We start from the raw sequence: 26,287 nt of genomic DNA, 5'->3' as shown, positions 1-26,287 counted from the left end.
GAGGAGGGGATGTGTCAGAGATGAGCGAGTGCGTCAGAGAGGAAGGGGGCTTGTGTCAGAGAGGAGGGGGTGTGTCAGAGAGGAGGGGGTGTGTCAGAGCGGAGTGGGTGTGTCAGAGAGGAGTGGGTGTGTCAGAGAGGAGCGGGTGTGTCAGAGAGGAAGGGTGTGTGTCAGAGAGGAGGGGATGTGTCAGAGAGGAGGGGGTGTGTCAGAGCGGAGTGGGTGTGTCAGAGAGGAGCGGGTGTGTCAGAGAGGAGTGGGTGTGTCAGAGTGGAGGGGATGTGTCAGAGAGGAGGGGGTGTGTCAGTGAGGAATGGGTGTGTCAGAGAGAAGGGGGTGTGTCAGAGAGGAGGGGGTGCGTCAGTGAGGAGGGGGTGTGTCAGAGAGGGGGGGGTGTGTCAGAGAGGAGCGGGTGTGTCAGAGAGGAAGGGTGTGTGTCAGAGAGGAGGGGATGTGTCAGAGATGAGCGAGTGCGTCAGAGAGGAAGGGGGCTTGTGTCAGAGAGGAGGGGGTGTGTCAGAGAGGAGGGGGTGTGTCAGAGCGGAGTGGGTGTGTCAGAGAGGAGGGGGTGTGTCAGTGAGGAATGGGTGTGTCAGAGAGGAGGGGGTGTGTCAGAGAGGAGGGGGTGCGTCAGTGAGGAGGGGGTGTGTCAGAGAGGAGGGGGTGCGTCAGTGAGGAGGGGGTGTGTCAGAGAGGAGGGGGTGTGTTAGAGAGGAGGGGGTGCGTCAGAGAGGAGGGGGTGTGTCAGAGAGGAGGGGGTGTGTCAGTGAGGAGCGGGTGTGTCAGAGAGGAGGGGGTGCGTCAGTGAGGAGGGGGTGTGTCAGAGAGGAGGGGGTGCGTCAGTGAGGAGGGGGTGTGTCAGAGAGGAGGGGGTGTGTTAGAGAGGAGGGGGTGCGTCAGAGAGGAGGGGGTGTGTCAGAGAGGAGGGGGTGCGTCAGAGAGGAGGGGGTGTGTCAGAGAGGAGGGGGTGTGTTAGAGAGGAGGGGGTGCGTCAGAGAGGAGGGGGTGTGTCAGAGAGGAGGGGGTGTTTCAGAGAGGAGGGGGTGTGTCAGAGAGGAGGGGGTGTGTCAGAGAGGAGGGGGTGCGTCAGAGATGAGGGGGTGTGTCTGGGAGGAGGGGTGCATCAGAGAGGAGGGGGTGTGTCAGGGAGGAGGGGGTGTGTCTGGGAGGAGGGGTGCGTCAGAGAGGAGGGAGTGTGTCAGAGAGGAATGGGTGTGTCAGGGAAGAGTGTGTGTGTCAGAGAGGAGGGGGTGCGTCAGAGAGGAAGGGGTGCATCAGAGAGGAGGGGGTGTGTCAGAGAGGTGCGGGTGCGTCAGAGATGAGGGGGTGTATCAGAGAGGAGTGGGTGTGTCAGAGAGGAGGGAGTGTGTCAGAGAGGAGGGGGTGTGTTAGAGAGGAGGGGGTGCGTCAGAGAGGAGGGGGTGTGTCAGAGAAGAGCGAGTGCTTCAGAGAGGAATGGGTGTGTCAGAGAGGAATGGGTGTGTCAGAGAGGAATGGGTGTGTCAGAGAGGAATGGGTGTGTCAGAGAGGAATGGGTGTGTCAGAGAGGAGTGGGTGTGTCACAGAGGAGTGGGTGTGTCAGAGAGGAGGGGGTGCGTCAGAGAGGAAGGGGGCTTGTGTCAGAGAGGAGGGGGTGTGTGAGAGAGGAGGGGGTGCGTCAGTGAGGAGGGGGTGTGTCAGAGAGGAGGGGTTGTTTCAGAGAGGAGTGGGTGTGTCAGAGAGGAGTGGGTGCATCAGAGATGAGGGGGTGTGTCAGGGAGGAGGGGTGCGTCAGAGAGGAGGGGGTGTGTCAGAGAGGAGGGGGTGCGTCAGAGAGGAGCGGGGGTGTCAGAGAGGAGGGGGTGCGTCAGAGGTGAGGGGGTGCGTCAGAGATGAGGGGGTGTTTCAGGGAGGAGGGGTGCGTCACAGAGGAGGGTTGTGTCAGAGCGGAGGGTTGTGTCAGAGAGGAGCGGGTGTGTCAGAGAGGAATGCGTGTGTCAGAGAGGAGGGGGTGCGTCAGTGAGGAGGGGGTGTGTCAGAGAGGAGGGGGTGCGTCAGTGAGGAGGGGGTGTGTCAGAGAGGAGGGGGTGCGTCAGTGAGGAGGGGGTGTGTCAGAGAGGAGGGTGTGTGTTAGAGAGGAGGGGGTGCGTCAGAGAGGAGGGGGTGTGTCAGAGAGGAGGGGGTGTGTCTGAGAGGTGCGGGTGTGTGAGAGAGGAGGGGGTGTGTCAGAGAGGAGGGGGTGTGTCAGAGAGGAGCGGGTGCGTCAGAGATGAGGGGGTGTGTCTGGGAGGAGGGGTGCGTCAGAGAGGAGGGGGTGTGTCAGGGAGGAGGGGGTGTGTCTGGGAGGAGGGGTGCGTCAGAGAGGAGGGAGTGTGTCAGAGAGGAATGGGTGTGTCAGGGAAGAGTGTGTGTGTCAGAGAGGAGGGGGTGCGTCAGAGAGGAGGGGGTGTGTCAGAGAGGAGGGGGTGTGTTAGAGAGGAGGGGGTGCATCAGAGAGGAGGGGGTGTGTCAGAGAGGTGCGGGTGCGTCAGAGATGAGGGGGTGCGTCACAGAGGAGCGGGTGTGTCAGAGAGGAATTGGTGTATCAGAGAGGAGTGGGTGTGTCAGAGAGGAGGGAGTGTGTCAGAGAGGAGGGGGTGTGTTAGAGAGGAGGGGGTGCGTCAGAGAGGAGGGGGTGTGTCAGAGAGGAGGGGGTGTGTCAGAGAGGAGAGGGTGGTTCAGAGAGGAGGGGGTGGTTCAGAGAGGAATGGGTGTGTCAGAGAGGAGCGGGTGTCTCAGAGTGGAGGTGGTGTGTCAGAGAGGAGGGGGTGTGTCAGAGAGGAGGGGGTGTGTCAGCGAGGAATGGGTGTGTCAGAGAGGAGGGGGTGCGTCAGTGAGGAGGGGGTGTGTCAGAGAGGAGGGGGTGTGTCAGAGAGGAGCGGGTGTGTCAGAGAGGAGTGGGTGTGTCAGAGAGGAATGGGTGCGTCAGAGAGGAGGGGGTGCGTCAGAGAGGAAAGGGGCTTGTGTCAGAGAGGAGTGGGTGTGTCAGAGAGGAGTGGGTGTGTCACAGAGGAGTGGGTGCGTCAGTGAGGAGGGGGTGTGTCAGAGAGGAGGGGGTGCGTCAGTGAGGAGGGGGTGTGTCAGAGAGGAGGGGGTGCGTCAGTGAGGAGGGGGTGTGTCAGAGAGGAGGGGGTGTGTCAGAGAGGAGCGGGTGTGTCAGAGAGGAGCGGGTGTGTCAGAGAGGAATGGGTGTGTCAGAGAGGAGGGGGTGCGTCAGAGAGGAATGGGTGTGTCAGAGAGGAATGGGTGTGTCAGAGAGGAATGGGTGTGTCAGAGAGGAGTGGGTGTGTCAGAGAGGAATGGGTGTGTCAGAGAGGAGTGGGTGTGTCACAGAGGAGTGGGTGTGTCAGAGAGGAGGGGGTGCGTCAGAGAGGAAGGGGGTTTGTGTCAGAGAGGAGGGGGTGTGTGAGAGAGGAGGGGGTGCGTCAGTGAGGAGGGGGTGTGTCAGAGAGGAGGGGTTGTGTCAGAGAGGAGTGGGTGTGTCAGAGAGGAGTGGGTGCGTCAGAGATGAGGGGGTGTGTCAGAGAGGAGCGGGTGTGTCAGAGAGGAGGGCGTGTGTCAGAGAGGAGGGGGTGCGTCAGAGAGGAGCGGGGGTGTCAGAGAGGAGGGGGTGCGTCAGAGATGAGGGGGTGTTTCAGGGAGGAGGGGTGCGTCAGAGAGGAGGGGGTGTGTCAGAGAGGAGCGGGTGTGTCAGAGAGGAGGGGATGCGTCAGAGAGGAGGGGGTGCGTCAGAGAGGAGCGGGTGTGTCAGAGAGGAGGGCGTGTGTCAGAGAGGAGGGGGTGCGTCAGAGAGGAGCGGGGGTGTCAGAGAGGAGGGGGTGCGTCAGAGATGAGGGGGTGCGTCAGAGATGAGGGGGTGTTTCAGGGAGGAGGGGTGCGTCACAGAGGAGGGTTGTGTCAGAGAGGAGGGTTGTGTCAGAGAGGAGGGGGTGTGTCAGAGAGGAGGGGGTGGTTCAGAGAGGAATGGGTGTGTCAGAGAGGACGGGGGCTTGTGTCAGAGAGGAGCGGGCACGTCAGAGAGGAGTGGGTGTGTCGGAGAGGAGTGGGTGTGTCAGAGAGGAGGGGGTGTGTCAGAGAGGAGTGGGTGTGTCAGAGAGGAGGGGGTGTGTCAGAGAGGAGGGGGGGCGTCAAAGAGGAGGGGTTGTGTCAGAGAGGAGCGGGTGTGTCAGAGGGGAGCGGGTGTGTCAGAGAGGACCGGGTGTGTCAGAGAGGAGTGGGTGTGTCAGGGAGGAGGGTGTGTGTCAGAGAGGAGTGGGTGTGTCAGGGAGGAGGGTGTGTGTCAGAGAGGAGCGGGTGTGTCAGAGAGGAATGGGTGTGTCAGAGAGGAGTGGGTGTGTCAGAGAGGAATGGGTGCGCGAGAGAGGAGCGGGTGTGTCAGAGAGGAATGGGTGCGCGAGAGAGGAGCGGGTGTGTCAGAGAGGAATGGGTGTGTCAGAGAGGAGCGGGTGTGTCAGAGAGGAATGGGTGTGTCAGAGAGGAGCGGGTGTGTCAGAGAGGAATGGGTGCGTGAGAGAGGAGCGGGTGTGTCAGAGAGGAGTGGGTGTGTCAGAGAGGAGTTTGTGTGTCAGAGAGGAGGGGGTGTGTCAGAGAGGAATGGGTGTGTCAGAGAGGAGCGGGTGTGTCAGAGAGGAGGGGGTTTGTCAGAGAGGAGCGGGTGCGTCAGAGAGGAGCGGGTGTGTCAGAGAGGAGGGGGTTTGTCAGAGAGGAGCGGGTGTGTCAAAGAGGAGTGGGTGTGTCAGCGAGGAGGGGGTGTGTCAGAGAGGAGTGGGTGCATCAGAGAGGAATGGGTGTGTCAGAGAGGAGGGGGTTTGTCAGAGAGGAGCGGGTGTGTCAAAGAGGAGGGGGTGCGTCAGAGAGGAGTGGGTGTGTCAGCGAGGAGGGGGTGTGTCAGAGAAGAGCGGGTGCGTCAGAGAGGAGCGGGTGTGTCAGAGAGGAGGGGGTTTGTCAGAGAGGAGCGGGTGTGTCAAAGAGGAGGGGGTGCGTCAGAGAGGAGTGGGTGTGTCAGCGAGGAGGGGGTGTGTCAGAGAGGAGTGGGTGCATCAGAGAGGAATGGGTGTGTCAGAGAGGAGGGGGTTTGTCAGAGAGGAGCGGGTGTGTCAGAGAAGAGCGGGTGCGTCAGAGAGGAGCGGGTGTGTCAGAGAGGGATGGGTGTGTCCGAGAGGAGAGGGTGTGTCAGAGAGGAGCGGGTGTGTCAAAGAGGAGGGGGTGCGTCAGAGAGGAGTGGGTGTGTCAGCGAGGAGTGGGTGTGTCAGTGAGGAGTGGGTGCGTCAGAGAGGAGGGGGTGCATCAGAGAGGAGTGGGTGTGTCAGAGAGGAATGAGAGTGTCAGAGAGGAGTGGGTGTGTCAGAGAGGAGGGGGTGCATCAGAGAGGAGGGGGTGCGTCAGAGAGGAGGGGGTGTTTCAGAGAGGAGGGGGTGTGTCAGAGAGGTGCGGGTGTGTCAGAGAGGAGAGGGTGCATCAGTGAGGAGGGCGTGTGTCAGAGAGCAGCGAGTGCATCAGAGAGGAAGGGGGCTTGTGTCAGAGAGGAGGGGGTGTGTCAGAGAGTAGGGGGTGCGTCAGTGAGGAGGGGGTGTGTCAGAGAGGAGGGTGTGTGTCAGAGAGGAGGGGGTGTGTCAGAGAGGAGGGGGTGTGTCAGAGAGGAGCGAGTGCTTCAGAGAGGAATGGGTGCGTCAGAGAGGAGTGGGTGTGTCAGAGAGGAATGGGTGTGTCAGAGAGGAGCGGGTGTGTCAGAGAGGAATGGGTGTGTCAGAGAGGAGCGGGTGTGTCAGAGAGGAATGGGTGTGTCAGAGAGGAGCGGGTGTGTCAGAGAGTAGGGGGCGTGTCAGAGAGGAGGGGACGTGTCAGAGAGGAGGGGGTGTGTCAGAGAGGAGGGGGTGTGTCAGAGAGTAGCGGGTGTGTCAGAGAGGAATGGGTGTGTCAGAGAGGAGCGGGTGTGTCAGAGAGGAGTGGGAGTGTCAGAGAGGAATGGGTGTGTCAGAGAGGAGTGGGTATGTCAGAGAGGAGGGGGTGCGTCAGAGAGGAATGGGTGTGTCAGTGAGGAGCGGGTCTGTCAGAGAGGAATGGGTGTGTCAGAGAGGAGCGGTTGTGTCAGAGAGGAATGGGTGTGTCAGAGAGGAGTGGGTGTGTCAGAGAGGAGTGGGTATGTCAGAGAGGAGGGGGTGCGTCAGAGAGGAGGGGGTGCGTCAGAGAGGAGGGGGTGCGTCAGAGTGGACCGGGTGTGTCAGAGAGGAGCGGGTGTGTCAGAGAGGAGTGGGTGTGTCAGAGAGGTGCGGGTGTGTCAGAGAGGAGTTTGTGTGTCAGAGAGGAGTGGGTGTGTCAGAGAGGAGGGGGTGTGTCAGAGAAGAGTGTGTGTGTCAGAGAGGAGTGGGTGTGTCAGGGAGGACCGGGTGTGTCTGAGAGGAGCGGGTGTGTCAGAGAGGAATGGGTGTGTCAGAGAGGAGCGGGTGCGTCAGAGAGGACCGGGTGTGTCAGAGAGGAGGGGGTGTGTCAGAGAGGAGTTTCTGTGTCAGAGAGGAGGGGGTGTGTCAGAGAGGAGTGGGTGTGTCAGAGAGGAGTGTGTGTGTCAGAGAGGAGGGGGTGTTTCAGAGAGGAGGGGGTGTGTCAGAGAGGAATGGGTGTGTCAGAGAGGAGTGGGTGTATCAGAGAGGACCGGGTGTGTCAGAGAGGAATGGGTGTGTCAAAGAGGAGGGGATGTGTCAGAGAGGAGTTTGTGTGTCAGAGAGGAGGGGGTGTTTCAGAGAGGAGGGGGTGTGTCAGAGAGGAGTGGGTGTGTCAGAGAGGAATGGGTGTGTCAGAGAGGAGTGGGTGTGTCAGAGTGGAGGGGGTGTGTCAGGGAGGAATGGGTGTGTCAGAGAGGAATGGGTGTGTCAGAGAGGAGCGGGCGTGTCAGAGAGGAGGGGGGGCGTCAAAGAGGAGGGGTTGTGTCAGAGAGGAGTGGGTGTGTCAGAGAGGAGTGGGTGCGTCAGAGATGAGGGGGTGTGTCAGGGAGGAGGGGTGCGTCAGAGAGGAGGGGGTGCGTCAGAAAGGTGGGGGTGTGTCAGAGAGGAGGGGGCGCGTCAGAGAGGAGGGGGTGTGTCAGAGAGGAGGGGGTGTTTCAGAGAGGAGGGGGCGCGTCAGAGAGGAGGGGGTGTGTCAGAGAGGAGGGGGTGTTTCAGAGAGGAGGGGGCGCGTCAGAGAGGAGGGGGTGCGTCAGTGAGGTGGGGGTGTGTCAGAGAGGAGGGGGCGCGTCAGAGAGGAGGGGGTGTGTCAGAGAGGAGGGGGTGTTTCAGAGAGGAGGGGGCGCGTCAGAGAGGAGGGGGTGTGTCAGAGAGGAGGGGGTGTGTCAGAGAGGAGGGGGTGCGTCAGAGAGGTGGGGGTGTGTCAGAGAGGAGGGGGCGCGTCAGAGAGGAGGGGGTGTGTCAGAGAGGAGGGGGTGTGTCAGAGAGGAGGGGGTGCGTCAGAGAGGAATTGGTGTGTCAGAGAGGAGCGTGTGTGTCAGAGAGGAATGGGTGTGTCAGGGAGAAATGGGTGTGTCAGAGAGGAGCGGGTGTGTCAGGGAGGAGCGGGTGTGTCAGAGAGGAGTGGGTGTGTCAGAGAGGAATGGGTGTGTCAGAGAGGAGCGGGTGTGTCAGAGAGGAGTGGGTGTGTCAGAGAGGAGCGGGTGTGTCAGAGAGGAGTGGGTGTGTCAGAGAGGACCGGGTGTGTCAGAGAGGAATGGGTGTGTCAGAGAGGAGCGGGTGTGTCAGAGAGGAATGGGTGTGTCAGAGAGGAGTGGGTGTGTCAGGGAGGAATGGGTGTGTCAGAGAGGAGTGGGTGTGTCAGGGAGGAGCGGGTGTGTCAGAGAGGAATGGGTGTGTCAGAGAGGAGCGGGTGTGTCAGAGAGGACCGGGTGTGTCAGAGAGTAATGGGTGTGTCAGAGAGGAATGGGTGTGTCAGAGAGGAGGGGGTTTGTCAGAGAGGAGTGTGTGTGTCAGAGAGGAGTGGGTGTGTCAGAGAGGAGGGGGTGTGGCAGGGAGGAGGGGGTGCGTCAGAGACGAGCGAGTGCTTCAGAGAGGAATGGGTGTGTCAGAGAGGAATGGGTGTGTCAGAGAGGAGTGGGTGTGTCAGAGAGGAGGGGGTGTGTCAGAGAGGAATGGGTGTGTCAGGGAGGAGTGGGTGTGTCAGAGAGGAGCGGGTGTGTCAGAGAGGAGTGGGTGTGTCAGAGAGGAGTGGGTGTGTCAGAGGGGAGTGGGTGAGTCAGAGAGTTGCAGGTGTGTCAGCGAGGAGTGGGTGTGTCAGTGAGGAGCGGGTGCGTCAGAGTGGAGGGGGTGTGTCAGAGAGGAGCGGGTGTGTCAGAGAGGAGTGGGTGTGTGAGTGAGGAATGGGTGTGTGAGAGAGGAGTGGGTGTGTCAGAGAGGAATGGGTGTGTGCGGGAGAAATGGGTGTGTCAGAGAGGAATGGGTGTGTGAGAGAGGAGTGGGTGTGTCAGAGAGGAATGGGTGTGTCAGAGAGGAGTGGGTGTGTCAGAGAGGAATGGGTGTGTCAGAGAGGAGTGGGTGTGTCAGAGATGAGTGGGTGTGTCAGAGAGGACTGTGTATGTCAGAGTGGAGTGGGTGTGTCAGCGAGGAGTGGGTGTGTCAGAGAGGAGTGGGTGTGTCAGGGAGGAGCGGGTGTGTCAGAGAGGAGTGGGTGTGTCAGTGAGGAATAGGTGTGTCAGAGAGGAGTGGGTGTGTCAGAGAGGAGTGGGTGTGTCAGAGAGGAAGGGGGTGTGTCAGAGAGGAGTGGGTGTGTCAGGGAGGAATGGGTGTGTCAGAGAGGAGTGGGTGCGTCAGTGAGGAATAGGTGTGTCAGAGAGGAGTGGGTGTGTCAGAGTGGAGCGGGTGTGTCAGAGAGGAGTGGGTGTGTCAGAGAGGAGTGGGTGTGTCAGAGAGGAGCGGGTGTGTTAGAGAGGAATGGGTGTGTCAGAGAGGAATGGGTGTGTCAGAGAGGAGCGGGTGTGTCAGAGAGGAATGGGTGTGTCAGAGTGGAGTGGGTGTGTCAGAGATGAGTGGTTGTGTGAGATAGGAATGGGTGTGTCAGAGAGGAGTGGGTGTGTCAGAGTGGAGTTGGTTTGTCAGAGAGGAGCGGGTGTGTCAGGGAGGAGGGGGTGCGTCAGAGAGGAGGGGGTGCTTCAGAGAGGAGGGGGTGCGTCAGAGAGGAATTGGTGTGTCAGGGAGAAATGGGTGTGTCAGAGAGGAATGGGTTTGTCAGAGAGGAGTGGGTGTGTCAGAGAGGAGTGGGTGTGTCAGAGATGAGTGGGTGTGTCAGAGGAATGGGTGTGTCAGAGAGGACTGTGTGTGTCAGAGTGGAGTGGGAGTGTCAGAGAGGAATGGGTGCATCAGAGAGGAGCGTGTGTGTCAGAGAGTAGGGGGTGCGACAGAGAGGAGTGGGTGAGTCAGAGTGGAGGGGGTGTGTCAGAGAGGAGGGGGTGTGTCAGAGAGGAATGGGTGTGTCAGGGAGAAATGGGTGTGTCAGAGAGGAGCGGGTGTGTCAGAGAGGAATGGGTGTGTCAGAGACGAGCGGGTGTGTCAGAGAGGAGCGGGTGTGTCAGAGATGAGTGGGTGTGTCAGATAGGAATGGGTGTGTCAGAGAGGGCTGTGTGTGTCAGAGTGGAGTGGGTGTGTCAGAGAGGAGTGGGTGTGTCAGAGCGGAGCGGGTGTGTCAGAGAGGAGGGGGTGTGTCAGAGAGGAGGGGGTGCGTCAGAGAGGAGCGGGTGCGTCAGAGAGGAATGGGTGTGTCAGGGAGAAATGGGTGTGTCAGAGAGGAGCGGGTGTCTCAGAGAGGAATGGGTTTGTCAGAGACGAGCGGGTGTGTCAGAGAGGAGCGGGTGTGTCAGTGAGGAGTGGGTGTGTCAGAGATGAGCGGGTGTGTCAGAGAGGAGTGGGTGTGTCAGAGAGGAGCGGATGTGTCAGAGAGGAGTGGGTGTGTCAGAGATGAGTGGGTGCGTCAGATAGGAATGGGTGTGTCAGAGAGGACTGTGTGTGTCAGAGTGGAGTGGGAGTATCAGAGAGGAGTGGGTGCATCGGAGAGGAGTGTGTGTTTCAGAGAGTAGGGGGTGCGACAGAGAGGAGTGGGTGTGTCAGAGAGGAATGGGTGTGTCAGGGAGAAATTTGTGTGTCAGAGAGGAGGGGGTGTGTCAGAGAGGAGGGGGTGTGTCAGAGAGGAATGGGTGTGTCAGAGACGAGCGGGTGTGTCAGAGATGAGTGGGTGTGTCAGATAGGAATGGGTGTGTCAGGGAGAAATTTGTGTGTCAGAGAGGAGGGGGTGTGTCAGAGAGGTGGGGGTGTGTGTAATGACTTTAATCAGGCAATTGAGGTTGGCCTGTTAGAAAATGAGCTCTCTGATTAAGAGCTGAATTGATAGGCCAATTAGGGAGCCTCTTGCTCTGTATTTATCCAGGAGTGACAGTGTGGTCTGGGTCTGACCGAAGGGCGTGGACGTGACAAAGGGGGGTGGGTTGGCATAGGGGAATGGGCGTGGCAGAGGGGGAATGGGTGTGGCAGAGGGGGAATAGGCGTGGCAAAGGTGATGGGTGTGGCAGAGGAGAATGGGTGTGGCAGAGGGGGAATGGCTGTGGCACAGGGGGAATGGGCGTGGCAGAGGGGGAATGGGCGTGGCAGAGGGGGAATGGGCGTGGCAGAGGGGGAATGGGTGTGGCACAGGGGGAATGGGCGTGGCAGAGGGGGAATGGGTGTGGCAGAGGGGATGGGCGTGGCAGAGGGGTGGGCGTGGCAGAGGGGGTGGATATGGCGGGGGAGTGGGCATTTCAGAAGTGGTGGGCGTGGCAAAGGGAGTGGGTTTGGCAGTGAGGGCTGTGTCTCAGAGGGAAGTGGGTGTGAGAGAGGGTTGACTCTAGCGCAGGTGTGACAGATGGGAGAGGGTGTGATAGACAGTGACAGAGGGGAGTGGGTGTGCAGAGAGGAGTGGGTGTAAGAGTGGTGTACCAGTGTTACAGGGGAGTGGGTGTGACAGAGGGGAATGGATGTGATAGAGAGGAGTGGGTGGGGGGTAGAGTGGGTGCAGCAGAGTGCAGTGGACATGACAGAGGAGTGGACGTGACAAAGGAGTGGGCATGGCAGCGGTGTGGGCATGCCAGAGTGGTTGTGAGAGCAATGACAGAGTGAGCGTGACAGAGGGGAGTGGGTGGGGCACAGAGCAGTGGGTGGGTCATGGGGAAGTGGGCTTGACTCGGAAGTGGGCATGCTAGGGAGTGGTTATGACAGATTGGGTGATGAGTTAAGTGATGGGATGATGGGTTTGATAATGAGGTGATGAATTTGGTGACAATTTGATGGTCTGGTGATGAATGGTGGATCCGGTGACACGATGATGAATCTGGTAACGAGTTGATGAAATTGGTGATGAGATGATGGGTTTGATGGCGGGGTGATGGGTTTGGTGATGGGTTTGGTAACGAGTTGATGAAATTGGTGATGAGATGATGGGTTTGGTGATGGGGTGATGGGTTTGGTGACGGGGTGGTGGGTTTGGTGGCGGGGTGATGGGTTTGGTGACGGGATGATGGGTTTGGTGATGGGGTGATGGGTTTGGTGACGGGGTGATGGGTTTGGTGACAGGTTGATAGGTTTGGTGACAGGATGATGGGTTTGGTGGTGGGGTGATGGGTTTGGTGACGGGTTGATGGGTTTGGCGACGGGGTGATGGGTTTGGCGACAGGATGATGGGTTTGGCGACGGGGTGACGGGTTTGGTGACGGGGTGATGGGTTTGGTGACGGGTTGATGGGTTTGGCGACGGGGTGATGGGTTTGGCGACAGGATGATGGGTTTGGTGACGGGGTGACGGGTTTGGCGACAGGGTGACGGGTTTGGCGACGGGGTGACGGGTTTGGTGATGGGGTGATGGGTTTGGTGACGGGGTAATGGGTTTGGTGACGGGGTGACGGGTTTGGTGACGGGGTGACGGGTTTGGTGACGGGGTGACGGGTTTGGTGACGGTTTGGTGGCGGGGTGATGGGTTTGGTGACGGGATGATGTGTTTGGTGACGGGTTGATGGGTTTGGCGACGGGGTGATGGGTTTGGCGACGGGGTGACGGGTTTGGCGACGGGATGATGGGTTTGGTGACGGGGTGACGGGTTTGGTGACGGGGTGATGGGTTTGGTGACGGGGTGATGGGTTTGGTGACGGGGTGACGGGTTTGGTGATGGGGTGATGGGTTTGGTGACGGGTTGATGAGTTTGGTGACGGGATGATGGGTTTGGTGGCGGGATGATGTGTTTGGTAATGGGTTGATGGGTTTGGTGAAGGGGTGACGGGTTTGGTGACGGGGTGACGTGTTTGGTGATGGGGTGATGGGTTTGGTGACGGGGTGATGGGTTTGGTGACGGGGTGATGGGTTTGGTGACGGGGTGACGGGTTTGGTGACGGGGTGACGGGTTTGGTGACGGGGTGACGGGTTTGGTGACGGGGTGATGGGTTTGGTGACGGGGTGATGGGTTTGGTGATGAGATGATGGGTTTGGTGACGGGGTGATGGGTTTGGTGACGGGGTGACGGGTTTGGTGATGAGATGATGGGTTTGGTGACGGGGTGATGGGTTTGGTGACGGGGTGACGGGTTTGGCGACGGGGTGATGGGTTTGGTGATGGGGTGATGGGTTTGGCGACGGGGTGATGGGTTTGGTGACGGGGTGACGGGTTTGGTGACGGGATGACGGGTTTGGTGACGGGGTGATGGGTTTGGCGACGGGGTGATGGGTTTGGTGATGGGGTGATGGGTTTGGTGACGGGGTGACGGGTTTGGTGACAGGGTGACGGGGTGACGGGTTTGGTGACGGGGTGACGGGTTTGGTGACGGGGTGACGGGTTTGGTGACGGGGTGATGGGTTTGGTGACGGGGTGATTGTTTTTGTGAACAAGATGATTGCTTTGATAATGGGATGATAATTTTGTGATGAGGTAATGAGGTTCATGACAGGATGATGGGCTTGGTGACAGTAATGAGTTTGATGATGGGGTGATGGATTTGGTGATAGAATGATGTATTTGGTGAAGCAGTGATAGATTTGATAATGGGGTGAAGGATTTGGAAATGAGGTACTGGGTTTGGTGACGGAATGATAGATTTCGTGACAAAATGTTCGGTTTGTTGACCGGATGATCGATTTGTTGAAAGGACGAAGGATTTGCAGATGAGGAGATGGGTTTGGTGATGAGATGTGGCATTTGGTGATGGAACAATAGGTTTGGTGACAGAATGATAAATTTGATGAAGAGTTGATGGGTTCAGTGGTAAGTTGATGAGTTAATGATGAGGGGATATGTTTGGCAATGAGGGGATGAGCTTGATGACAATGATGAGTTTGATGACAGGATGTTGGGTTTGTAGCATTTGGTAATGGGGTGAAAGGTTTGATAATACGGTGTTAGATTGGTGAAGGGTTTTGGTGACATTTGTCAAGATGCCCCTTAACGGTCACTATTCTATCTGCTTCCAATACCTCCCCTTGGCAGCCAGTTGTGTAAAAAAAACTCTGGGAAAAATACTTGCCACGTACATTTCCTTTAAACCTTGCCCCTCACACATTAAACCTTTGCTCCCTAGTAATTGATTCTTCCACCCTGACTATCCACTCTGTCCATGCCCACAGAACATAGAACAGTACAGCACAGTACAGGCCCTTCGGCCCTCAATGTTGTGCCGAGCTATGTCCAATCCCAAGATCAAGCTATCCCCTCCCTATCATTCTGGTGTGCTCCATGTGTCTATCCAATAACCGCTTGAAAGTTCCTAAAGTGTCCGACTCCACTATCACAGCAGGCAGTGTATTCCACACCCCAACCACTCTCTGGGTGAAGAATCTACCTCGGACATCCCTCCTATATCTCCCACCATGAACCTTATAGTTATGCCCCCTAGTAACAGCTACATCCACCCGAGGAAATAGTCTCAGCACGTTCACTTTATCAATCCCCCTCATCATCTTATAAATCTCTATTAAGTCACCTCTCATCCTCTTCCACTCCAAAGAGAAAAGCCCCAACTCCCTCAACATTTCCGCATAAGACCTACCCTCCAAACCAGGCAGCATCCTGGTAAATCTCCAATGCTTCCACATCCTTCTTATAGTGAGGTGACCAGAACTGAACACAATACTCCTGATGTGGTCTTACCAACGTCCGCTATAGTTGCAGCATAACCCCACGGCTCTTAAAACCAAACCCCCTGTTAATAAACGCTAACACACTATAAGCCTTCTTCATGGCTCTATCCACGTGAGTGGCCCCTCATAATCTTGTAGGCTTCTATCAGGTTGCCCGTCAACAGCTGTCATTCCAGTGAGAACAATCCAAGTTTCTTTAACCTTTCCTCATAGCTAATGCCCTCCATACCAGGCAACTTCCTGGTAAATTTTTTCTCTACCCTCTCCAAAGCCTCCACACCTTCTGGTAATGTGGCGACCAGAATTGAACACTACATTCCAAGCGCAGCCTATTTAAGGTTCTATAAAGCTGCAACGTGATTTGCCACTTTTTAAGTTCAGTGCCCTGGCTGATGAAGGCAAGCATGCCATATGCCTTCTTGACTACCTTCTCCACCTGCATTGCCACTTTTAGTGACCTATGTACCCAAATTCCTCTATCTCTTAAGGGTTAAGCCATTTACTGCATATTTCCCATCTGTATTAGACCTTCCAAAATGCATTACCTCACATCTGTCTGGACTAAACTCCAACCACTCTGCCCGAATCTCCAACCGACTTGTATCCTCTAATGGTCCCCATCGCTATCCACATTTCCACCAACTTTTGTGTTGTCCGCAATCTTACTAATCAAACCAATTACATTTTCCTCCAAATCATTTATATACATTACAAATAGCAAAGACCCTGGCACTGATCCCTGAGGAACGCCACTTGTCACAGCTCTCCATTCAGGAAAGCACCTTTCCACTACTACCTTCAGTGCCTTCAGTGGCCAAGCCAATTCTGCACCCATCATGCCAGCTGACCTCTGATCTCATGCGACTTCACCTTCTGTACCAGTCTGCCATGAGGGACCTTGTCAAAGGCTTTTCTGAAGCCCACGTAGACAACATCACTGCCCTACCCTCATCAATCATCTTCATGACTTCCTCGAAAAACTCGATCAAGTTAGTGAGACACAACCTCCCTTTAACAAAACCATGTTGTTTCTTGCTAACACATCCACTTATTTCCAAGTGGGAATAGATTCTCTCCAATAATTTCCCTATCACTGACGTAAGGCTCGGATACTATTGAACTAGAAAGAGTGCTCAAAAGACCTACTAGGATGCTACCGGGACTTAATGGATTGAGTTATAAGGAGAGGCTGGATAAACTGGGACATTTTTCCCTGGATCGTAGGAGGCTTAGGGGTGATCCTATAGAGATCTAAAAGTAATGAGGGACATAGATAAGGTAGATAGTCAACATTTTTTCTCAATGGTAGAGGAGCATAAAGCTTTTTTTCATTCATTCGTGGGACATGGGCATCGCTGGCTGGCCAGTACTTATTGCCCATCCCTAGTTGCCTTTGAGAAGGTGGTAGTGAGCTGCCTTCTTGAATCGCTGCAGTGCATGTTCTGAGGGTTGCCCCACAATGCTGTTAGGGAAGAAATTCCAGGATTTTGACCCAGCGACTGCGAAGGAACGACAATATGTTTCCAAGTCAGGAAGGTGAACGGCTTGGAGGGGAACTTGCAAGTGGTGGTGTTCCCATTTATCTGCTACCTTGTTCTCTAGATGGAAGTGGCTGTGGGTTTGGAAGGTGCTGTCTAAGGATCTTTGGTCAATTGCTGCAGTGCATCTTGTAGATAGTACAGATTGCTGCTACTGAATATCGGTGGTGGAGGGATTGAATGTTTGTAGATGTAGTGCCAGTCAAGCAGGCTGCTTTATCTTGGGTTGTGTCAAGCTTCTTGAGTGTTGTTGGAACTGCACCCATCCAGGCAAGTGGGGAGTATTCCGTCACATTCCTGACTTGTAGATGGATAGGCTCTGGGGAGTCAGGAGATGAGTTACTCACTGCAGTATTCCTAGCCTCTGACCTGCTCTTGTAGCCACTGTGTACATGTGGTGGGTTCAGTTGAGTTCAGTGATGGTTACACTATTGAATGTTAAGGAGCAATGGTTAGAGTGTTTCTTATTGGTGATAGTCATTGCCTGGCATTTGTGTGCTACAAATGTTCTTTGCCACGTCAGCCCAAGCCTGGATATTGTCCAGTTCTTGTTGCAATAGAACATGGACTGTTTCCGTATCTGAGGAGTAGTGAATGGTGCTGAACATTGTGCAATCATCAGCCAACAACTCCAATTCTGACCTTGTGATGGAGGGAAGGTCATTGATGAAGCAGCTGAAGATTGTTGGGCCTAGGACACTACCCTGAGGGACTCCTGCAGAGATATCATGGAGCTGAGGTGACTGACCCTCCACAACCACAACTATCTTCCTATGTACCAGGTACAACTCGCGAGAATTTGCCCCCTGATACCCATTGATTCAGTTTCGTTAGGGCTCCTTGATGCCACATTCGGTGGAATGCGGCCTTGATGTCAAAGGCTGTCGCTCTCAACTCATCTCTGGAATTAAGCTTTTTTGTCCATGTTTGAACCAAGCTGTAATGCAATCAGGAGCTGAGTGACCCTGGTGAAACCCAAACTGGGCATCACTGAGCAGGTTATTATTGAGCAGGTGCTGCTTGATAGCACTGTTGATGATCCCTTCCATCACTTTACTGATGATTGAGAGTAGACAGATTGGGTGGTAATTGGCTGGGATGGATTTATCCTGTTTTTTGTGTACAGGGCATACCTGGGCAATTTTCCACACTGTCAGCTAGATGCCAGTGTTGTAATTGTACTGGAAGAGCTTGGCTAGGGGAGCAGCGAATTCTGGAGTGCAAACCCTTAGTATTATTGACAGAATGTTATCAGGGCCCATTGCCTTTGCAGAATCCAGTGCCTCCAACCATTTCTTGATATCATGTGGAGTGAATCAAATTGGCTGGAGACTGGCATCTGAGAAGCTGTGGACCACTGGAGCAAGCCAAGATGAATCATCCACTCGACACTTTTGGCTGAAGATTGCTGCAAATACTTCAGCCTTATCTTTTGCACTGATGTGCTGGGCTCCTCCATCATTGAGGATGGGGATATTTGTGGAGCTTCTTCTTCCAGTGAGTTGTTTAATTGTCCACCACCAATCTCGACTGGATGTAGAAGAACTGTAGAACTTAGATCTGATCCATTGGTTGTGGGATTCCTTAGCTCTGTCTATCACTTGCTGTTTTCGCTATTTGGCATGCAAGTAATCCTGTTTGATAGCTTTGTCAGGTCGACACCTCATTTTTAGACATGCTTGGTGCTGCTTCTGGCATGCCCACTTGCACACTCCATTAAACCAGGGTTGATTCCCCCTGGATTGATGGTAATGGTTGAGTGGGAGATATGCTGGGCCATGAGGTTGCAGACTGCGCTGGATTCTGCTGCTGTTGATGACCCACAGTGCCTCATGGATGCCCAGTCTTGAGTTGTTAGCTCGGTTCGAAGTTTGTCCTATTTAGCACGGTGATAGTGACACACAACACGATGGAGGTTATTCTCAATGTGAAGGTGGGACTTTGTCTCCAGAAGGACTGTGCTGTGGTCACTGTTACCAATACTGTCATGGACAGATGCATCTGCAGCCGGCAGATTGGTAAGGGTGAGGTCAGGTATGTTATTTCCTCTTGTTGGTTCCTTCATCATCTGCTACAGACACAGTCCAGCAGTTAAATACTTTAGGACCCAACCAGCTCAATCGGTAATGCTGCTGCTGAGTCACTCTCAGTGGTGGACATTGAAATCCCTGACCCAGAGCACAGTTCATGCCCTTGCCACCCTCGGTGCTTCCTCCAAGTGTTGTTCAACATGGAGGAATACTGATTCATCAACCAAAGGAAAACGGTATGTGGTACCAGTTAGAAGTTTTCTTGCTCATGTTTAATCTGAAGTCCAGAGTCAATGTTAAGGACTCCCTGGGCAATTCCCTCCTGACTGTATGCCACTGTGCCACCACCTCCGCCACGTCTGCCCTGCTGGTGGGACAGGACATATCCCAGGATAGGAATAGTGGTTCTGGTGTGCTATCGGTAAGGTATGGTTCCACGAGAATGACTATGTCAGACCATTACTGGACTGGCCTGTGATGCAGCTCTCCCAGTTTTGGTATTAGCCCCCAGATGTTAGTAAGGAGGACTTTGCAGGGTCGATGGGGCTGTATGTTTTACCGTTGTCTTTTCTGGTGCCTATGTCAGGTGGTCTGTCCGGTTTTATTTCTTTGCTGAGACTTTGTAGCAATTGGTACAATTGAGTGGCTTGTTAGGCCATTTCAGAGGGCAGTTAAGAGTCAACCACATTGCTATGGCTCTGGAGTCACATGTAGGCTAGACCAGGTAAGGATGGCAGATCTGAGTTTTTCTAACAATTGAGGTTAGTTTTATGGTCATCAGCAGACTCTTAATTCCAGATTTTTTTAATTGAATTCAAATTCCACCATCTGCTGTGGTGGGATTCGAACCCAGGCACCCAGAACATTATCTGGGTTTCTAGATTAATAGTTGAGCAATAATACCACTAGGCCATCACCTCCCCAAAACTAGATGGCATAGGTTTAAGGTGAGGGGGGAGAGATACAAAAGGCTCCAGAGGGGCAATTTTTTCACTCACAGGTTGATGAGTGCCTGGAACGAGCTGTCAGAGGCAGGGGTAGAGGCGGGTTCAATTTTTTCTTTTAAAAAACATTTAGACAGTTACATAGGTAAAATGAGTATAGAGGGATATAGGCTAATTACAGGCAATTGGGACCAGCTCAGTGGTAAAAACTGGGCAGCATTGACAGGTTGGGCCATGCTATAAACCTCTATGACTTTATGCAGTGATGGGTTTGTTGACTGAAGAAGAGCATTGTTGATTAAAGAAGACATTCATATGATATTGAATGCCTACAGTGCAGAAACAGGCCCATCGAGTCTGCACGTACCACAATCCCACCCAGGCCCTATCCACATATCCCTACACATTTACACACTAATCCCTCTAACCTACACATCCCTGGACACTAAGGGGCAATTTTAGCATGGCCAATCAACCTAACCCGCACATCTTTGGACTGTGGGAGGAAACCGGAGTACCCGGAGGAAACCCACGCAGACATGAGGAGAATGTGCAAACTCCACACAGACAGTGACCTGAGCCGGGAATCGAACCCAGGACCCTGGAGCTGTGAAGCAGCAGTGCTGACCACTGTGCTACCGTGCCACCCGGGACAGAGTAAAAACCATACCAAGCTGTGGCACAACCAAAAGGCATACCTTCTATGGTGTTACTGTAAAAGTTGGTGAGAGGCGTAGTGGACATGCTAAATTTTCTTAGCATCTTGAAAAAGTGAAGACGTTGGTGGGCTTTCTTAACTATAGCATCGGCATGGACTGACCACCACAGATTGTTGATGATCTGGACACCTAGAAACTTGAAGCTCCCGACCATTTCCAATTTAGCATCGTTGATGTAGACGGTGAGGATAAACTGTAAGGAGGATGCAGAAACGTTTCAGTGTAATTTGGACCGGCTGAGTGTATGAAAATTTGCATGGCAGTTGCAGTATAATGTGGATAAATGTAAGATTATCCACCTTGGTAGCAATAATAAGAAGACAATTATTCGTTGAATGGGTGTAAATTGAGACCTTGGTGTCCTTGTTCTTCAATCGCTGAAAGTAAGCACGCAGGTACAGCAGGCTGTAAAGAAGACAAACTGGCATGTTGGCCTTCATAGCAAGAGTATTTGAGTATAGGAATAAAGATGTTTTACTGAAATTGTATTGGGCATTGTTGTGGCCATACCTGGAGTATTGTGTGCGGTGTTGGTGTCTGTTTCTGAGGAAAGATGCCCTTGCTGTAGAGGGAGTACAGGAAAGGGTTATCAGGCTGATTCCTGGCATGGCAAGTCTGTCAAATGTCAGTTAGAATTGTATTCATTGGAGTTTAGAAGAGTGAGAGGGGATATCACAGAAACTTATAAAGTTCTTACAGGTTAAATAGGGTAGATTCAGAAAGAATGTTCGCAATAGCGGGGGAGTCCAGAACTAGGGGTCATAATTTGAAGATAAGCAGTACAGCTTTTGGAACTTAGGGGGCGGCACTGTGGCATAATGGTTAGCACTCCTGCCTCACAGTGCCAGGGACCCGGGTTCGATTCCTGGCTTGGGTCACTATCTGTGTGGAGTTTGCACATTCTCCCTGTGTCTGCGTGAGTTTCCTCCAGGTGCTCGGGTTTCCTCCCACACTCCAAAGCTGTGTGGTAGGTTGATTGGCCATGCTAAGTTGCCCTTAGTGTCAGGGAGCTAGTAAGGTAAATAAATAGGGTTATGAGGATAGGGCCTGGATTGTGGTTGGTGCAGATTCAATGGACAAAATGGCTTCTTTCTGCACTTTTGGCTCTTTGGTTCTGTGAACTGAGATGAGGAGAAATTTCTTCAACCAGAGAGTGGTGTGTATGGAATTCACTACCACAGAAAGTAGTTGAGGCCAAAACGTTGGGTAATTTCAAGAAGAAATTTGATATAGCTCCTGGGGCTAAAGGGATCAAGGGATATGGGGGGAAGGGGGGATCATGATATTGAATTTGATGATCAGGCATTAGCACGCTAAATGGCAGAGCAGACTCGAAGGGTCGGATGGCCTACTCCTGTTTCTAGTTTCTATGTTTCTGTTTCTATACCATCACCAAACCCATCGTACCATCCTCAAACTCATCTACCTGTCAGCAAACCATGATTCTGTCACCAAATGCATCACCTCATCAGCAAACCCATTACTTCATCATCAAACCCATCATCCTGCAATCAAACACATCAAACTGCTACCAAGCCCATCACCTCATCACCAAACCTATCTTTCCATCACCAAATTCATCACCCCATCACTAAATTCATCACCTTGTCAACAAATGCATCAATCCTTCACCAAACCCATCCACTGATCACCAAACCCCTCATTGTATCAGCAAATATTCCATCGCAGACCCATAACCTCATCACCAAACTCATCACCCCATCACCAAACCATGATTCTGTCGTCAAACCACCATCCCATCACCAAACCCATCATATCATCACCATTGGCGATGAGGTCATGAGCTATATCTAACAGACAACATTTTGTCCTCAACTACATTCTGTGTTAGTGGATTCCACACATTCACCTCTCTGGATGATGAAGTGATGGGTTTGGTGATGTGATGATGGGTTTTGTGATGAAATGGGTTTGATGGTGAGGTGATGGTCTGTTATTTATGGGCTCCATGTTGCAGGATGGAGAGTCTTGACGCCATGTTTAAAACGGGATTATATATCAATGACCTCAGTATGCACGACTCCAGCCGTGATCTCGTTCTTGCTGGGACACAACAGTCTGAGGAATTGAAAAGAGCTCTAATCCAGGTAGGTTCTGTGAGCAATGTATCCATGTGTTAGGAAGGATGTTTGTCAAAGGGGAGTCAGGTGTATTGAGTTGGGGAAGTTGTGTGTGGAACCGGAGGAGATTGGAGAAGTATTGAACCAATATTTCTCTTCGGTGTTCACGCAGGGGGACATGAATATAGCTGAGGAGGACATTGGGTTGCAGGGGTGTAAAATAGACAGTATTACGGTTGATAAAGAGGATGTGCTGGAAATTCTTGAGGGGCTGAAAATAGATAAGTCCCCTGGTCCGGATGGGATCTACCCTAGGATTCTCTGGGAGGCTAGAGAGGTGATTGCAGAGCCTCTGGCTCAGATCTTCAGGTCGTCATTGGTCTCTGGTGTAGTCCCGGAGGATTGGAGGATAGCGAATGTTGTCCCATTGTTTAAGAAGGGGAACAGAGACTTTGCCGGGAATTATAGACCGGTGAGTCTTACTTCTGTTGTGGGCAAGGTTTTAGAAAAAATTATTAGGGATAGGATTTATAGTTATTTGGAGTGTAATGAATTGATTAGAAATAGTCAGCATGGTTTTGTAGCAGGTAGGTCGTGCCTTACTAACCTTATTGAGTTTTTTGAGAAGGTGACCAAAGAGGTGGATGGGGGTAAGGCAGTTGACGTGGTATACATGGATTTTAGTAAGGCGTTCGATAAGGTTCACCATGGTAGGCTTCTGCAGAAAATGCAGATGTATGGGATTGTGGGTAATCTAGGAAGTTGGATCAGGAATTGGCTATCAGATAGGAGACAGAGGGTGGTGGTGGATGGTAAATATTCATCATGGAGTGCAGTTACGAGTGGTGTGCCTCAGGGATCTGTTTTGGGGCCACTGTTGTTTGTAATTTTTATTAATGATCTGGATGAGGGTATAGTTGGGTGGATTAGTAAATTTGCTGATGACACCAAAGTTGGAGGTGTGGTAGATTGTGAGGAAGGGTGTCATAGTCTGCAGGGAGACTTAGATAGGTTGCAGAGCTGGGCCGAGAGGTGGCGGATGGAATTTAATGCGGAGAAGTGTGAGGTAATTCACTTTGGTAGGAGCAACAGATGTGTCGAGTATAGGGCTAACGGGAGGACTTTGAATAGTGTGGATGAACAGAGGGATCTAGGTGTGTGTGTACATAGATCCCTGAAAGTTGGGAATCAAGTAGATAAGGTTGTCAAGAAGGCGTACGGTGTCTTGGCGTTTATTGGTAGGGGGATTGAATTTAGGAGTCGCAGTGTAATGTTGCAACTGTACACTACTCTAGTGCGGCCGCACTTGGAGTACTGTGTGCAGTTCTGGTCCCCGCATTACAAGAAGGATGTGGAGGCGTTGGAGAGGGTGCAGAGGAGGTTTACTAGGATGTTGCCTGGTATGGTGGGGAGGTCCTATGAGGAGAGACTGAGGGATCTAGGGTTGTTTTCGTTGGGAAGAAGGCGGCTAAGAGGGGATCTTATTGAAACATATAAGATGATTAGAGGTTTAGATAGGGTGGATAGTGATAGCCTTTTTCCTCGGATGGAGAAAGCTAGCACGAGGGGGCATGACTTTAAATTAAGGGGGGGTAGCTACAGGACGGATGTCAGGGGTAGGTTCTTTACCCAGCGGGTGGTGAGGGATTGGAATGCCCTGCCTGCTGCAGTTGTAGATGCGTCTAGTTTGGGGGCGTTTAAGAGATCTCTGGATAGGTTTATGGACGAAAAGGGATTGGTATAGGCTAGTGGGTCATTGTTTTTGTAACTGGTCGGCGCAACATCGTGGGCCGAAGGGCCTGTTCTGCGCTGTAATGTTCTATGTTCTATGTTCTATGTATTGAGCACACTGGGGATGTGCTGGGTTATTTGATGTGGGGGTTATTTGGGTTTGGGGGGCATTTAGGCATCGGGTATTTGGGTGTGGGGCTATTTGGATTTGGGGGAATTTGGATGTTGGGTATTTGGGTGCTGGGGTTATTTGAATACCTGGTATCTGGGTGTGGGGGGTATTTGCACATCAGGTATTTGGGTGTGGGGGTTATTTAGTTGTCGGGTATTTGGGTGTGGGGAAATTTGAAATGTGGGTGTATGGGGTATTTGCATGTTGAGTGTGGGATGGTTTTTGGGTGTGGGGGGTACTTGTGCATCGGGCTTTTGGGTGTCGGGATAAATAGATGTGGGGGACATTCGTGTGTGAGGTATTTGATGTTGGGTATTTGGGTGACAGATATTTGACTGTGGGGGATACTTAGTTACAGATATTTGGGTGTGGAGAGTATTTGGTTACAAGTGTTTGTGTGCAGGGTATTTGATGTGGGGGTATTTGGGTGTGGGGGTATTTGGCTGCCAGGGTTATTTAAGTGCTGGGTATTTGGTGTTGGGTATTTGGATGGGTGTGCGGAATATTTGGGTGCGGGGTATTTGGGTGTGAGGGTATTTGTGTGTCGGGTATTTGGGTGTGGGGGGGTCAATGGATGTTGGAATATTTAGGTGTGGGAGTATTTATGTGTCACTATCTCGGTGTGGGGGTATTTGGGAGTGGGGGTAAATGGGTGTTGGGGTATTTGTATGGGGGTATTTGGGTATGGGGGCATGGGATGGTATTTGGGTGTGGGGGTATTTTGATGTGGGGGTATTTGGGTGTCAGGGGTATTTGTGTGTTGGGATATTTGGGTGTGGGGTAGTTTTTGAGTAGGAGGTAATTGGGGTGGGGGGTATTTGAATGTCAGGTAAAAGGGTGTGGGGGATATTTGTTGGATATTTTTCTGTGTGGGGTATTGACGTGTCGCTTTATGAGTGTGAGGGTGGCTATGAGGGTATTTATGTGTCACTATATGGGTGTGGGGGCATTTGGGTGTAAGAGGGTATTTGGGTGTGGGGGTATGGGGTGTTATTGAGTGTGTGGGGGATATTTGGGTGTTGGGTATTTGGGTGTGTGGGATATTTGGGTGTGGGGGTATTTGGGTGTGGGGCTTTTTGGGTGTTGGGGGTGTTGGGGTGTGGGATGGTATTTGGGTGTGGGGGTATTTGGGTGTGGTGGGTATTTGGGTGTGGGATGGTATTTGGGTGTGGGGATATTTGGGTGTTGAGGGTATTGGGGTGTGGGATAGTATTTGGGTGTGGGGGATATTTGGGAGTGAAGTGGTATTTGGGTGGAGGGGGATTTGAGTTTGGGGAGTATTTAGGTGTTGGATATTTTGGTGTGGGGGCATTTGGGCATGGGGGCTGTTTGAGTGTTGGATGTATTTGGGTGTTGGACGTATCTGTGTGTGGCAGTTATTTGGTTGCCGGGTATTTTGTTATCAGGTATTTGGGTGTCGTGTGTTAGGGTGTAGGGGTTATTTGGCTGTCAGGCATTTGGATGCAGGGGTATCATGGTTTGAGAGAATTTAGATGTTAGTAATTGGGTTTGCAGGATATTGGGTGTGCGGGTAGATGGGTGTGAGCCGTACGTGGGTGTAGGGGGTATTTGGGTGGAGGGTTATTTCGTTGTCAGGTATTTGGGTGTGGAAGTATTTGGGTGTCGGGTATTTGAATGTGTGGGTTATTTAGTTGTTGGATATTTGGATGTTGGGTGGTTGGGTGTGGGAGGATTTGGGTATTGAGTATTTCGCTGTTGGGCATATTTGGGTGTGGTGGGTATTGGATGTCAGGTATTTGAGTATCGGCTATTTGGATATGTGGGTTATTTAGTTGTTGGATATTTGGGTGTTGGGTAGTTGGGTGTGGGAGTATTTGGGTATTGAGTATTTCGCTGTTGGGCATATTTGGGTATGGTGGGTATTGGATGTCAGGTATTTGGGTTTTGATGTGGGGGCATTTGTGTGTGGGGGTGCTGGATGTGAGAGTCGTAAGAACATAAGAACTAGGAGCAGGAGTAGGCCATCTGGCCCCTCAAGCCTGATCTGCCATTCAATAAGACCTTGGCTAATCTTCTCATGGACTCAGGTTACCGGCCCACTCACCATAGTCCTTAATTCCTTTACGGTTCAAGAATTTATCTATTCTTGCCTTAAAAACATTCAATAAGATAGCTTCAACTGCTTCACTGGGCAGGAATTCCACAGATTCACAACCCTTTCTGTGAAGAAATTCCTCCTCCACTCAGTCCTAAATCTGCTTCCCCTTATTTTGAGGCCTTGCCCCCAATCCTAGTTACACCTGCCAGTGGAAATAACTTCTTTGTTTCTCTCATATATATCCCCTTCATAATCTTATATGTTTCTATAAGATCTTCCCTCATTCTTCTGAATTCAAATGAGTTTAGCCCCAGTCTACTCAGTCTCTCCTCATAAGCCAACCCTCTCAACTCTGGAATCAACCTAGTGAATCTCCTCCGTACTCACTCCAGTGCCAGTATATCCTTTCTCAAGTAAGGAGACCAAAACTGTACACAGTACTCCAGGTGTGGTCTTACCAGCACATTATGCAGTTGCAACGTAACCTCGCTGTTTCTAAATTACATCCCTCTAGCAATGAAAGACAAAATCCATTTGCCTTTTTAATTACCTGCTGCAACTGCAAACCAACTCCTTGTGATTCTTGCACAAGGACACCCAGGTCCCTCTGCACAGCAGCATGCTGCAATGTTTTACCATTTAAATAATAGTCCATTTTGCTGTTATTTGTACCAAAGTGGATGACCTCACATTTACCAACATTGTACTCGATATGCCAGACCTTTGCTCACTCAGTTAGACTATCTATATCCCTTTGCATGCTTTCAGCATCCTCTGCATACTTTGCTCTGCCACTCATCTTAGTGTCATTTTGGAATTTGGATGTGGGGGTTACTTGGATGTGGGAGTTATTTGGGTCTCGGGTATTAGGCTGTGT

The 26,287-nt window shown here is 52.6% G+C and overlaps 1 protein-coding gene across 1 annotated transcript in view; it reads left to right on the top strand.

Moving 5' to 3' along the window:
• Nucleotides 1–26,287, top strand: part of LOC145351310 (soluble guanylate cyclase gcy-31-like) — a 162,022-nt gene that overhangs the window by 84,642 nt on the left and 51,093 nt on the right. The window contains exon 10 of the mRNA XM_080200933.1: nucleotides 21,346–21,475. Within this exon, the coding sequence (XP_080057059.1) occupies nucleotides 21,346–21,475 (130 nt within the window). The remainder of the gene's footprint in view (nucleotides 1–21,345; nucleotides 21,476–26,287) is intronic.

Source organism: Carcharhinus amblyrhynchos, chromosome 13 (assembly GCF_965287045.1).
Source record: "Carcharhinus amblyrhynchos chromosome 13, sCarAmb.v2.hapA, whole genome shotgun sequence".
In the NCBI taxonomy this organism is placed as follows: Eukaryota; Metazoa; Chordata; class Chondrichthyes; order Carcharhiniformes; family Carcharhinidae; genus Carcharhinus; species Carcharhinus amblyrhynchos.
Note: the sequence above shows the minus strand (reverse complement) of the source record. Positions and strands in the feature narration are given on the sequence as shown.